The sequence below is a fragment of the Bombina bombina genome, unplaced genomic scaffold (assembly GCF_027579735.1).
Source record: "Bombina bombina isolate aBomBom1 unplaced genomic scaffold, aBomBom1.pri scaffold_1330, whole genome shotgun sequence".
In the NCBI taxonomy this organism is placed as follows: domain Eukaryota; kingdom Metazoa; phylum Chordata; class Amphibia; order Anura; family Bombinatoridae; genus Bombina; species Bombina bombina.
The window spans coordinates 11860-26527 of record NW_026512246.1 but is presented as its reverse complement, the minus strand read 5'-3'; the positions used below and the strand labels follow the sequence as shown (position 1 = coordinate 26527).

General features: G+C 36.2%; 1 protein-coding gene across 1 annotated transcript in view; it reads right to left on the bottom strand.

The window, feature by feature from the left end:
* The window catches only part of LOC128644188 (NADH dehydrogenase [ubiquinone] flavoprotein 2, mitochondrial), a gene marked incomplete at its 3' end in the record, with an annotated part of 55538 nt that extends 42587 nt beyond the window's left edge, over positions 1-12951 (bottom strand). The window contains 1 exon segment of the mRNA XM_053696890.1: positions 12792-12951. Within this exon segment, the coding sequence (XP_053552865.1) occupies positions 12792-12833 (42 nt within the window).
* Between the last annotated feature and the right edge of the window lie 1717 nt (positions 12952-14668).

Below are 14668 nucleotides of genomic sequence, written 5' to 3'. Positions count from 1 at the left end.
ATGAGATTTTTTTAGTGAAAAATTTTCTGCAGGTAATTTTTAAATAAAATAAAATTTTAAAATTAGACAGTTACACTAAGGCACCAGGTTCAACTGCAATGTGTTGGTTAACTGAATATTTTTTTTTTAATGCTTTATAAATAATTGCATTGCAAATTAGCTGCATACAAAAAAAAAATTTTTTTAAAATGTCTCTTGAATAAATCTGTTTCCTATTCTCTTGGTCTAACATAGAAATGTAGTAATAAAAAAGATGCAATGATCATACTAACGTCTTACATTCACAATAAACAGCTTTGCAGACTGGGAAAGGCTAGGGGGCGGGTATGAAAAAATCTGAGAGCCAGTCAGAAAGCAATGTGCTGCTGCTTTGCAGCGCTACTGCATATTTGACAACTCACTTCAAACAGCACTTTGCTCTTGATGCACTGTGTTAAGGAAAACTTACACACTGCAACCACAGCACAGCTCTGTTTGTAGAGAACTGTCTAATGTGGAGCAGCACTATAAAGTTCAAGCGCTAACAGTTCCTGCATGTGTCCTGTTCTTTCTGCAGACAGGCTGCATTTTCTGCGATGACATCTCAGATCACTGTATGTTTTGCATTGGGGGCACTGGGTACAAAATTCAATCCGTAATTTAAGACTCTCTTGTATGGGAATCATTTGTATGGAGGAAAAATTAATAACTAGTGAGTTGCATATTTCTCCCTGTCTCTTATTTCTCCTAGCTGATAGCTGTTGGGCTTTTTATCATGCCTGGCTCTAAAAAAAGCCTGGTCTAACTTACTCTTATCTGATTCGTAGTGTTGTTGTTGTGGTGGATTGTATGGCATTGTGTATCTATTATGTTCTGTTTTCTTTTTAGTACCTGTTCTGTGGCAGTCATCAGCTGAGGGTCCCCTAGTTACTAGGGCCTAGTATATCGCCCACGTGTATTTTGACCTCTGTTATTAGGATGTATAGTGTGTGTTGATAAGATTGGGGGAGGTTCTGCAATCACATCGGTCTTTTCACCTGTGCCTTCAGCTGATTCTGCCTCTGTAACTGAAAAAGTCACATGTCTATTACTAGGCCTAGATCGATTTCTATGTCCTCTTCTTCCTGATCTATTATTGTATCTATAGCTTACAAATCTGTCCCTTTTTTGCCAGACATGGACTGTGTTGGTTTGGTAATCTGTCCAATTCCTGAGAAATGTGTTATGTTTTAATACTACTATATCCTCAACTGATTTCTCACTGGTCTCCAATAAAAAATTTTTTTTATCAAAATGTTATCTAATTTATGTTGATGTGCATTTAGTTGGTTCTGCAAACATGTAATTTTCTGTCTAATATCAGCAAGGAGAGTATCTTGATAAACAATAATCATGTGAATAAGACGGAAAGAACATTCATCAAGGATCTGGTTCCACTCATCCCTAAAGGATGGGTTGTCTACTTAGAATGTAGAAAACATTAATTCGAAGTCCTCTGGGGATCATTTTTAAAGCAATATTTTTTTTCTAGAGTCCATTTGCTCAAATTAATCTTAATTTTCTTTCAGCATTAAAAGTTCTATTTTGGAAAAAAGATTACTTAATGTAAATTGAGAATAATGTGTTACAAAAATATTCTCAAAATCCTGTATTTGTGTGTCCATGTCTTGTGTATTCATCAATGAAACATATGTGGTTGGTACCATCATAGTAACATTATCTGTGTAAATCGGTACATTAGGACCCTGCACTTCTAATCCCATAGCGGTATTGCTTGGTACATCCACGTAGCTCATATCACTGTTAAGGTTATCCATAGAGCTCACCAGTTGCTCTAATGTGAAATTTAAAGTTCTAATATAACCCTAAATCAGGTAATATGGGGGAACAAGGGAGGAAGAAGATGGGGGGCACAGGAAGTGGCAAGCCGACTATGGATGCGGTAGGTACAAACGTCTCCTCAAATACAAAAAACCCACACACTCTTATGAGTGGAACTGCCCTTCAGCATGAATACAGAGGGAGGATAAAGTGGTACCACCCCACTCGAAGCAGGGGACTCACCCAGCGATCCGGTCTCTTTCCTCCGAAGCAAGACTGTGTCCTCTATGCAATCAGCGTTCATGCGAAGATCCGTCCATCCGTGGTGTTCTGATGCTACTCCACCGAGTAGTAGTCACGCTCCCAGTCTTCAGCCCCTGAATATGACATCACAGGCATCTTCTTCCTCCCTTGGTCCCCCATATTACCTGATTTAGGGTTATATTAGAACTTTAAAATCATAGTGAGTAGTAACCATGCAACTGTAGTTGTACCCAGCAGTTTAAATGTCCCTTTAAATTTAAGTCTGGTGGTGCGTCCAATGAATAGGTCCTGGGAGAACACTGAAATTTCTTGTTCTACCTCTTGGCTCTGTCCATTGCAACTTAGAAGGGCAAACTTAAACAGAGGATATTAAGGCTGACCGTACTATAAAAGTCCTGGGTCCCCCCCTTTCCTAGAAAATTTGTGGTGATATAAATAAAAAAAGCCAGGGTTCATAAACTTATTACCCTGACATGGGCCAACATTTGCATTGTGTCATTAAAGGGCCACTGTAAGTAAATATTTTCTATGCCTGTTACTAACTAACTACCCCAAATACGCTTTTTATCAATAGCATTTCATTAACATATCTCTACCGTATATCAGAAATCTTGTCTGCAAATTTAATTGTTTTCCAAACCCACTCCGTGGGTATCCTTTGCTCTGTACCAATCCGTTTACAATACCTAGGTTTCAAAATGGCGCTTTAAACACAAAGTTATTGGTTTAAGTATTTTGAACACTCAGTGCTGAAAATAGTGGGCAGGAAAACGTGACATCATCGGCGAATAAAAGATATAACTTTTAGAACGTTATGAAACTTCGTTTTGGAGAAAATATAGGTCAGTAGGTTTTAATTAATGTTCATTAACTTTAATATGTTAGTTGTTTAGCTTAAAAATTATAACAGAAAGTAATCCTTTAAGGGTTAAAGGGAATAATACATTGTTAGAATATGGTAAGAATTTTGATTTTTTTTTTAAATTTACTGTTGATATTGAGAACTGCATTGTTTTTTCCCCCTTTTTCTTCTGTACTCTGCCTGAATTATAAATAAAAAAATAAATAAAAAAAAGTCCTGGGTAAAGGACCAATCAGAGTACAGACAACTAAAATGAAGTGGACAGAAAACTCAATGTTCTCGTCATTTAGGGCCCTGATGGAATGGGCAGGGTCAACGTTGGCTGAAATTGACTGCTTTCACTCTCTAAAGCTTCAAAGAGCTGCAAAATCCAAATAGCTTCTCTGTTTTAGTTGTATTTTCATATTATTGTTTTCATCAAAAAAGCCATGACATATTCAGCATAAATTTCTCTTTTTTCCCCTAATATTTTTCATTGAGGCCATTCAAACATAGAAACACAAAAGGAGTACACAGTACATTTAGACAAGAATTTTCAAAACATACAGTATGTAGCAGTATGCCTATGAAATACAATAGAGAAAACTACATAGTACGGATAGAGAACACTAATCTCATCAAATACAACACAACTATGCATTATTTAAAAGGACATTAAACATTAATCAAATGCTAGATATAATGATGCATTTAAAGAAAAGATAAGTCTGAGAATAACATGTAGATGTATTTTTTATAGTTTAATTAGCAGTTTAAATATTGACAAAATAAGTGTAGAGTTTTAGTGTCTATAAAACAATGGAAGCTGCTTCCTCTGCTGTGGCCAATTAGGGACAGTTATAAATAGGAGTGTGCAGCCAATGACTTTGAGAAATATAAGTGTTCTACACTTCAATTTCTATCAGGAACTGAAAAGCTCATACATTCCAAAATGGAATTACAGGAAAAGGGGACAAAATAAATAATAAAAGTAAACTGCAGAGTTTTTTGTATGATTCATAACTTAAGATTACCTTCTCAAAGTGTTTAACGTCCCTTTAAGTTGCCTCTTTTTAACTTAAATTGTAAAGAGAAAAATCCCCAAAGATAAAAAAGGTCACTTTTGGACTCAAGTAATCTGAAGAAATATAAATGTAAAGGGGTATTAAAACGGACATTAAAGGGAATTCAAAATTTAACTTTTATGATTCAGATTAGAACATGTAATTTTAAGGCAATTTTAAATTCACTTCTATTTTCAAATGTACTTTGTTCTCCAGGTATCCAATGTTGAAAAATAAAAATGTACATATCCTACACTTGTGGGAGATAGCTGTTGATTGGTGCCTGCTTACATTTGTATCTTGTCATTGGCTGACTAGATGTGTTTAGCATGTTCCCAGTAGTGCATAGCTGCTCCTTCAACAAATTACACCAAGAAAATAAAGCATATTTGATAATATAAGTAAATTGGAAAGTTGTTTAAAATTTTATTTTCTATCTGAACCCTAGAAGAAGAAAAATGTGTTTCATGTCCCTTTAAGTAATAGATAAATAATATGCAAAGGGTTTTATGGCAAAAATATTGCTATATCAATATAAGTAGCTCGGAAACCATTACCAAATTAAAGCAGGTCTACAGATCCCTATTGGACCCTTGAAGCAATTTAACAAAGAATAAAAGCTGATAAAAAAAGAAATTAGGAAAATCTAGGGGCCACTTTAGAGCCCATGATTGCAGTGACACATACTTGTAATGGGACTAGTATGGTGGTGGCACAAACCAGATAAAGATCCACTTAGTTACAGACATTAAAATAATTGTAACTCAGTGAGATAAGGGGGTAGATTTATTAATAGTCGAGTGGACATGATTCGCTGTAGCGAATCATGCCTGCTTGACATTTAACATTGCACAAGCATTTCTAGTAAAATGCTTGTGCAATGCTGCCCACTACTCACTGGAGGCCAATCAGTCACTGGTAGGGGCTGTCAATCATCCCGATCAAAATCGGGATAATTTCAATCCGCCAACTAAAAGGTGGCAGACAAGTTAAGGATCAGCGATCTTATGACCGCTGGTTCTTAACTTCTGTTTCAGGCGAGCCTGAAACGATGGGGCTCCGAATTAGCATCCGTTGCTTAATAAATGGAGCCCTAGGTATGTTATAAAAATTAGTACAGACAGGACTACAGGTGAACAAACAATATATCTGAAGCTATAAACTTAGTCGAAACTAGGCATAAAGTACCAGGTATCTAATAGAAAATAAAAATACAGAGCCATATAAATAATAGCATCATAGAAGTATAAACTGCAAGCTGCTATAAAATATATGCTCCTCTGCCATAGGCAGCCCAGCAAAGCCTCTATTATTTATATAGGCAGTAAATTCCTCTAAGGTCAGAGTTTAAGTTCTCAGGTAACAAAACAAGTAACTTCCTCGTTATAGCATCACACTATCCCCACCAAATTAACATGTCAAATAATCATCACCACCAGGTTTGTTTCGGTCAGCAATATGTGGCATCAGTCCAGATTAATACATTTTGTCCATTCCGATATAAACATGAGGTGGTTAGAAACTATACGGATGAAGAAATGAAGGCGGGGCAACCGCAGCACATGAAGCAAAATCTTTTGTACGCGAATATGCAGTTGGAGAGTAGACAGCCAAATGCAAAATTTGGAATCACTGACCCGACAAGACTTTTTAAATTCAAGCCATGAAAGGCAAGTTGTGCAAATAAATATCATTATGACCTACAATGCCAGCCCAGGAGAACATGACGCATAAACATTGCTATTTGGGAGCGGAAGACAGCATGTTATCATTTAGGAATATAGGACAATTGGGTGTTATACATTGGTGGGGACTGAAACTGTAAGGGGTATACTAGGAAGGGCGGATAATTACTGACAAAATAAAAAATGTGTCTCATCATGGGAAGTACACTTTTTTTAATTCATACAATAAGTTTAATGACATCCGTGCCAAAATAACACCTCTGACCATGTGCTTTTAGGGGGCAGTCTAGACAAAATTAAACTGTCATGGTTCAGATAGGGCATGTAATTTTAAACAACTTTCCAATTTACTTTTATCATCAAATTTGCATTGTTCTCTTGCTATTCTTAGTTCAAAAATAAACTTATGTAGGCACATATGCTAATTTCTAAGCCCTTTAATGCCGCCTCGTATCTGAATGCATTTTGACAGTTTTTCACAGCTAGAGGTCGTTAGTTCACGTGTCATATAGATAATGTGCTCAAGCCAACAGTTACCTAGGAGTCAGCACTTATTGGCTAAAATGCAAGTCTGTCAAAAGAAATTAAATAAGGGGGCAGTCTGCAGAATGAATATATATATATATATATATATATATATATATATATATATATATATATATATATTTTATTTTTTTTTTATTTTTTTTTTTATTTATATTACACACACACTCTTACCACTGCACTCCCTCTTAAAGTGAAAAAGTCAACCATATAGAGGTGACGTTTTCACTTTTTAGCCAATAGCCGTGCGGTAAATCCGGTTTGGTGCCCATGGGAGCCGGATTTACCGCACGGCTATTTGCTAAGAGGTGAAAACGTCACCTCTTAGCAAAATATTTTTTTGCCGTGGGCTGCTGTAGCAGCTAAGAACGGCGAACAGTTGAAACTAATAAAGGCACTTTCTGCATGAAGTATCTTATACTTCATGAATGAAAGTGCCCTTTGTTTGTTTCAACAGTCAACCCTAGCATTTCAAAAACGCTATGGTTGACTTTCGCTTTAAGTGTTAACTGCTGGTGCAGAGAACCACAATCACACAAAGCTTCACACACCTCGCAACACAGCTTAGTAACTCACTTGTCTTATTTTCAATCCAGTTACATCCCAACGTTTCGGTCCAGGCACTGGACCTTTGTCAAGGGAAACTTCACACAAGTTCACAAAATATTCCAAACAGCATAATGAAATTAAACAATGCATGCCTACTTTTAAACAAAGTGCCAAACAGCTTTCTCACAGCTACCAGAAGTGACATCAGAGCACTTCCTGTTCTGACTATCACTGTGAAAAAACATTTTTTAGTAAATGCTCATTTATCAACCATATTCAAAGAAATAATAAATGCCAACTGATCTACACAGGGCTGACTAGGTGATCCGATTTGGTTTTGACATTTCAATGTATCCAGATTACCAACACTATCCTATTAACCGTTGCCATAGTAACCAATACACAATACGGCCCCCATGTCACGGTCATAAAACCTTATCCTAAACAATCTAAACCTAATTGTTACATACTATGAACATCATATACACTACATAACATATGTACTCTTAAAGTAATAGTCTAGTCAAAATTAAACTTTCATGATTCAGATAGGAGTAAATAAGAAAGTTGCTTAAAATTGCATGCTCTATTATAAATTTTTCTTTTTTCTCTTGGTATATTTATTTGAATAATCAAGAATGGAAGCTTAGAATCCGGCCCATTTTTGGTTCAGTACCTGGGTATCACTTGCTGATTGGTGTTTAAATGTAGCCACCAATCAGCAAAAGCTACCAAGGTGTTGAACCAAAAATGGGCCGGCTCCTAAGCTTATATTCAAATAAAGGATACCAAGAGAACAAAGAAAAATGTATAATAGGAGTAAAGTTGCTTAAAGGGATACTAAACCCAATTTTTTTTCTTTCATAATTCAGATAGAGCATGCAATTCTAAGCAACTTTCTAATTTACTCCTATTATCAAAATTTTCTTCATTCTCTTGCTATATTTATTTGAAAAAGGTATCTAAGCTAAGGAGCCAGACAATTTTTGGTTCAGCACTGGACAGCACTTTTTTATTGGAGGGTGCATTTAACCACCAATAAGGCAAGCACAACCCAGGTTGTGAACCAAAAATGGGCCGGCCTCTAAATTTACATTCTTGCTTTTCAAATAAAGATAGCAAGAGAATGAAGAAAAAATTGGAGTAAATTAGAAAGTTGCTTAAAATTGCTTGCTCTATCTGAATCATGAAAAAAAAAATGTGGGTTCAGTGTCACTTTAAAATTGCATGCTCTATCTGAATAATGAAAGTTTAATTTTGACTACACTATCCCTTTAATCATATAACATCCAATACAGCTCCAGGCTAACCCCAGTATCACTATTGCTTATCTGCGGTTTCACTTAATTTGTAGTTATATCCTTATTAGAAGGCAAATCATATTAAGAGCAACTATAATTTTAAAAACTTTTTTAAAATACATTTTCAAAATTTCCTTCACAGATCGCCCCAGGCTGGGAATTTTATTCAGACAAAAAAAAAAAAAAAAACAAGACAGAGACACCGGTTTATTCAATCCTCAGGCAAAGCTCAACAAACTCAGGAGCCATGGGCTCCTAGAATTTTACCCCTGGCGCCTAACTTTTTTTTGGCTATTCTCCATATGTCTATATAGAAATACAACTGTCTGGCTCCTAAATATTCTTATTGGCTCCTAAATTTTAAACAGATTTGTCGACCCCTGCTTTAGGGTGTAATGTCCCGAGCTTATAGATCTATTCAATCTCCCTCCACAGCAGTATTTCTTCACATCACCTCCTCTAGGTGGTCTTAAAATTCTATCAATAGGCATACATCTTTAATCTGCCACAGTGTATCTTGATTGCAGAAAGTGCAGCGCCACAGGATGATCACTCTCACCATCCTTTGATGCTGCTCTTATAATTGAGCGGTGGTTAGCCAACCTTTCCTTAAAGTGAAAGTAAATCCTAGCGTTTTACAAACGCTAGGATTTACTATTGAAACAAATAAAGGGCACTTTAATTCATGAAGTATAAAAGATACTTCATGTAGAAAGCTCCTTTATTTGATTCAATCAATCGCCATTCTTATCTCCTACAACAGAGCATGGCTAAAAAAAAATTTGCCTAAGAGGTGATGTTTTCACCTCTTAGCCAATAGCAGTGTGGTAAATCCAGCTCCCATGAGTGCCAAGCCGGATTTACCGCACGGCAATTGACTAAGAGATAAAAACATCACCTCTAAGCCCAAATTTTTTTTAGCCCTGGGCTGCTGTAGCAGCTAAAAACGGCGATTGATTGAATCAAATAAAGGAGCTTTCTACATGAAGTATCTTATACTTCATGAATGAAAGTGCCCTTTGTTTCAATAGTAAATCCTAGCGTTTGTAAAACGCAAGGATTTACTTTCACTTTAAAAGGGGCGCCCTGTCTTTCCCACACGGACACTTAATAATATAGACCACCATATCTGATGTGCATGCGAGTCTGTGCTTCAGAGTTACATTTTTGCCAGTGCGAGGGTGACTGAATGATGGACCATCAATCAATGAGCTACATGTCATACAACCATCTGAATGATAACATCCTGGCTTCGCTATCCAACTTCTCATGGCATAGCTCTATACAGGATCTGTGCTGTTTAGCAAGTCTTTCAGGTTCTTTCCTCTTTAGGAATCCCACCAAGGGGCGATCGGCACAGACGTTGCCCAAAGTATCATCAGATAATACATGCCAATATTGCATTATTGATTTACTCAACTGCATTGACTGCAAATAATACACTGACTGGGGTGAAGACAAAAAAGGGTGGTTCATTAGGAGCCAATTTTTACAGACCTTCTCTGGCCCTAATCTGAGCCCTTCTAACCATAGAAGGTTTATACCCCCTCTAAATAAATTGTTCATATATATCCTGTTCCCTAATCTGTTTAGCAGAGTCCTGAGACAAAATTATTTTGACCCTTGCATATTGGCTTATGGGTAAGCTATGTAAACAAGCTTCTTGGATGAAAGCTAGATGCTAAAAGAAGTGTGTTCTTATCTGTGGATTTATAATAGAGATCCATCACTAGATCCCCCTCATTCTTGATAACCATCACGTCTAGATAATTAATGTGCGTGTAATCTGCATGCATAGTAAACTTAATCTTTAGACTCCATACCATTGCCGTCCCAAGTTTTTGTATATAAAACTCCCTCTCAAATTTTAAATAGTTCCTTGTCAAAACAAGATTAAGGAGCTCAATCAGTCTTATCAGGAACTTTTGTTCCAAAAACTTTCTTGTATTTGTGTCCAGAGCCTTTTTAACCACACCTTTATCTAGAAGTTCTGTTATTTCCTTTTGGAACTTAATTTTTGGATCCATACTCAATTTTTCATACACTGTTTTATCACTTATTTGTCTCAGTACCTCCGGCCTATAATCAGAAAAGTTTTGAACCACAATGGCTCCTCCCTTGTTTGGAATACTTTGTGAACTTGTGTGAAGTTTCCCTAGAAAAAAAAGGTCCAGTGCCTGGACGGAAATGTTGGGATGTAACTGGGATTGAAAATAAAAGACAAGTGAGTTACTAAGCTGTGTTGCTAGATGTGTGAGATATATAGATATATAGATAATACATATACTTTCGATGTAGAATTGATAGAATCACTCAGAGCTTTAAGTACACACGCTGAAAAATGAAAACGAACTAACATCTGATTATAGCTGCTTTAACCTTTTCCAATTATTTTTTTCCCAGACATGGTCAGCATGACTATCGCCATTCTGCTGATGTTTCTGTATGTGTGAGAACAGATATGGCCTGTGCTATTTATAAATGATAGCTTGGTTACTTACTTTAGACACAATATGAGTCCTGGTGATAATTTTTTTTTTTAAATGATGTCAACCTTTTAGCATGGCCACAGAGGTAGAGGTAATAGTCACTGAATGCATATAAATGTGTTTGTGTGCGAGTGTGTATGTTAAATGACAAGAAATCAGTTTGAAAGATGCTGAAGTGTTATACCCAAAACATCAGTATTGGCCGATTTATAAAATAAAGAGATGACACTTTTGTAGCATAAAAAAGGGAGAGAAAAAAAAAGGGAGAGAAAAAAGGGAGAAAAAAAAGGGAGAAAAAAAAAGGGAGAAAAAAAAAGGGAGAAAAAAAAAGGGAGAAAAAAAAAGGGAGAAAAAAAAAGGGAGAAAAAAAAGGGAGAAAAAAAAGGGAGAAAAAAAAGGGAGAAAAAAAAGGGAGAAAAAAAAGGGAGAAAAAAAAAGGGAGAAAAAAAAAAAAAAAAGGAAGAAGGGGGGGGGACTATTGATGCCCTTTATTACACATCCAAATTGTATTTAGGATTAGGCTGCAATATATGACAGTTGAATACATATGTATAATATATACACATATGCATAATAAATAGCAAGCTGGTATTCAGCTGCATAATCACAATGTTGAAAGATCTTAAAGAATGGGCTGTACTGTGATATTTCTATTTCTCCATTTCCAAAACCCACTGTACTTGCAGCTGTAGATTGTAAGTTGTCACAAAGCCCTACTCTTCTCTTGTATTAAAAGGGACATAAAACAAGTTGGGATAGAGACAGAAATATAATATGTACTTTAATTACTTTACCTGCAGATTTATACTGCAGTGCCTCATCATTAACACTTTCTTTTAAGTGTCCAAATGTACATCCAACTCACCACACAATTCCTTTTATGGCTGCATATATATATCCCCCATTGATATGGTATAATGCAAGACTAACAGTCATTATCTGCTGGAGCATACCTAGAAGCAAATACGCTGCTGTGAACTCAGTTAAAATGCAATGCCTGTGTTTCTGATGTTAAACACTGATAAGGGGAGGGGGGAATCTGTCTACTCCAGACAGCACAGCTATGTAAGTCATTTTGTTTTGTTTTTTTAAATTATTTAAAAAAAAAAAAAAACTTGCCAGCAATTTTTAAAACCATTTTTTTATACAAACTATTTTTTAATTAAAGGGGCAGTCTAGTCAAAATTAAACTTTCATGATTCAGATAGGGCATGCAATTTTAAACAACTTTCCAATTTACTTCTATTATCTAATTTGCTCAGTTCTTTAGATATCATTTGTTGAAGAAATAGCAATGCACATGTGTGAGCCAATCACACAAGGCCTCTATGTGCAGCAACCAATCAGCAGCTACTGAGCATATCTAGATATGCTTTTCAGCAAGTGATATTAATAGAATGAAGCAAATGAGATAATAGAAGTAAATTAGAAAGTTGTTTAAAATGACATGCTCTTTCTAAATCATGAAAGAAAAAATTTGGGTTTCATGTCCCTTTAATTAGACATTTTAGAAAATGCACAGATCTCAACATGTTTTATGGCACTTTAATGCAGTTTGTTTGGTTTGCTTTATTTTTTTTTTAAACAAGCTATTGTGTCACTACTAATGCACCCAGCATTATGGAATCACTTGCAAATAAATGTAAAAAATATTAATATAAACATTAAGCATTCACCAGACTGAATTAGATATAAAAATCACAGTCTCATTGAAGACAAAAAAATTAAAGTAACATTGAAACAAAAATTTCTAATGTGTCTATGAAAAGCACCTTTTAAACATTTTTTTTACAAAAATGTTTTGCGTGCAAAAAGGTTTAGTTTGATTTTGACACTAGCAGGAAATGCATGTTTGTGCACAACTAATGGTTGCTTATATATTTCTCACGGACTAATTAAGACAGCCCAATAAGAAGTGGCATGGAACACAAGCATACCATTTGTTCAGCACATCCATTAAAAACGTATTAGATATAAACATGCCATGTTTTTGATACAGCGAAAAAAAATTGTCACTTTGACCTGATATCAGGGGAGCTCTATTCCTACAATAATGCAGATATCCCAAACTCTCGCCCTTCTAATGTAACGCAGACTGCAGGAAGGTGAAGGTCGTCCAGTGGTACATATAGGCTCCAGCCTCCATGTCCTTGTCACATCCGCTTGCTATTGGACTTCACCAGCCTAGAAACGATCACCCATTCCATGCAACCGCTGGAACTTGTTACGTGCCCCTCTCTGACATTATAACTTACCGAGCTTGAGACCCCGGCCCGGAGCCTTGTGCACAAAAACATCACTGCAGCAAGAATAGCTAATTTGCAACCGCTAAGCCAGGTGGGAATTATCTAATAAGGCTAGAGTAGATGATTACAGAGAAGCGAAGACAGGTAACACGTGACTGTCAGAGAGCTTGTCAGTGGAGAATAATCAATTGTAGATAGAGACTTGTAAAGGCAGAAGCTGTGCTCAGGGAGTTTTTTAACGTCATTTCGCGCAATGATATGTGTAGTAGTGCTGCCGACTAGCGGCTGCTTTTTCCTGGTGGTGTTCGGTACATCAGTTACGCAGGGAATGTACTAGAATGCTTGCAAATGCCGTGATACAGTCACTATAACTCCTAGTTATTAAACTGCTCGAAAGTAATAGCAACAGCAGTTCATCTCAGTAGATACAATATTAGAAATATGTAGTTAACTGTAAAATGCACACAGGGTTCATGGTTAGCCTTGTTTTAAAGGGACGCTAAAGTCAAAATTAAACTTTCATGATTCAGCTAGACCATGCAATTTTAAACAACTTTCCAATTTACTTCTGTTATCAAATTTGCTTTGTTCTCATGGTATCTTTTATTGAAGAGTACAACTAGTTAGGCTCAGGAGTGTGCATGTGGCTTTAGTACTCTATGGCAGCAGTGTTTTGCAACATTATTTGTAGCTTTGGTATACAATTTTGCAAAATACTGCTGCCATGGAGTACTAAAGACATGTGCACACTTCTGAGCTATTAAGAGCCTACCTAGTTTTACTCTTCAATAAAAGATACCATGAAAACAAAGCAAATTTGATAACAGAAGTAAATTGGAGTTTAAAATTGCATGCTCTATCTGAATCACAAAGTTTAATTTTGACTTTACTGTCCCTTTAATTAAGGCGCGTCTGTCTTGAGAAAATGTGTTTGTGATAATGAACCCAACTGTCAAGGTTTACACACAACATCACACTATAAAGTCACTTGCATAACAACTATAATGATAAACACAGTGAAATACAAATACGATATGGGTACAGCTCTAGTTTTCTTTGCAACATTATAACGCTATAATATATCCAATCAGCTAAGTATCATTTGGTACCCATGCACTTGCTTTTCAATTATATCTATTAAAGCAGTGTTTCTCAACCGCGGTCCTCAAGGACCCCCAACAGGCCAGGTTTTCATTATAGCTGAACTAGAGCACAGGTGAAATAATCTGCTCATCAGTAAGGCAGTAACCATGGTTACTAACCTGCTCTCACCCATCAGCTGATTATTTTTTCACCTGTGCTCTAGTTCAGCTATAATGAAAACCTGGCCTGTTAGGGGTTACTTGAGGGCCGCGGTTGAGAATCACTATATTAATGGTTTAAATATAATGAAACGGTGTAATCTCGCTAATAAAGAGCCCCTTCAAATGTAATATATAGGTATATCAATTAGTATTAGTACACTATCTTTCTAAACCAGTTTGCTAAGCTGGTAATATATACGAGGAAGGGGGGTGCTGACTGTCTGTTATATATAGGAATAAGCAAGAGAAAAGTTGACAGTACCCAGCACTCACATAGTACCATAGGACGACCACAATATCTAAAACCGGGTCAGTGTCAGAGACTGGTTGTAAAATAAAACGTAACTTTTACTATTCACAGATAAAATTGGCAAAGTGTACCAGAAGGTGTACTACATAGAATAATTGTAAGAACAAACATTTAAAACTTAGAGTAAAAAAGAAGATATGTGCTGATTGTGTGAGACTAAGGAACTCAATTATCAACCGGGATAATTATTTGACACACAGTCCAGCTCAACACTCACACAAATGCACGGATTGCACTGAAACTATCTAGAAAAGGGGATTGACCCCAACAAC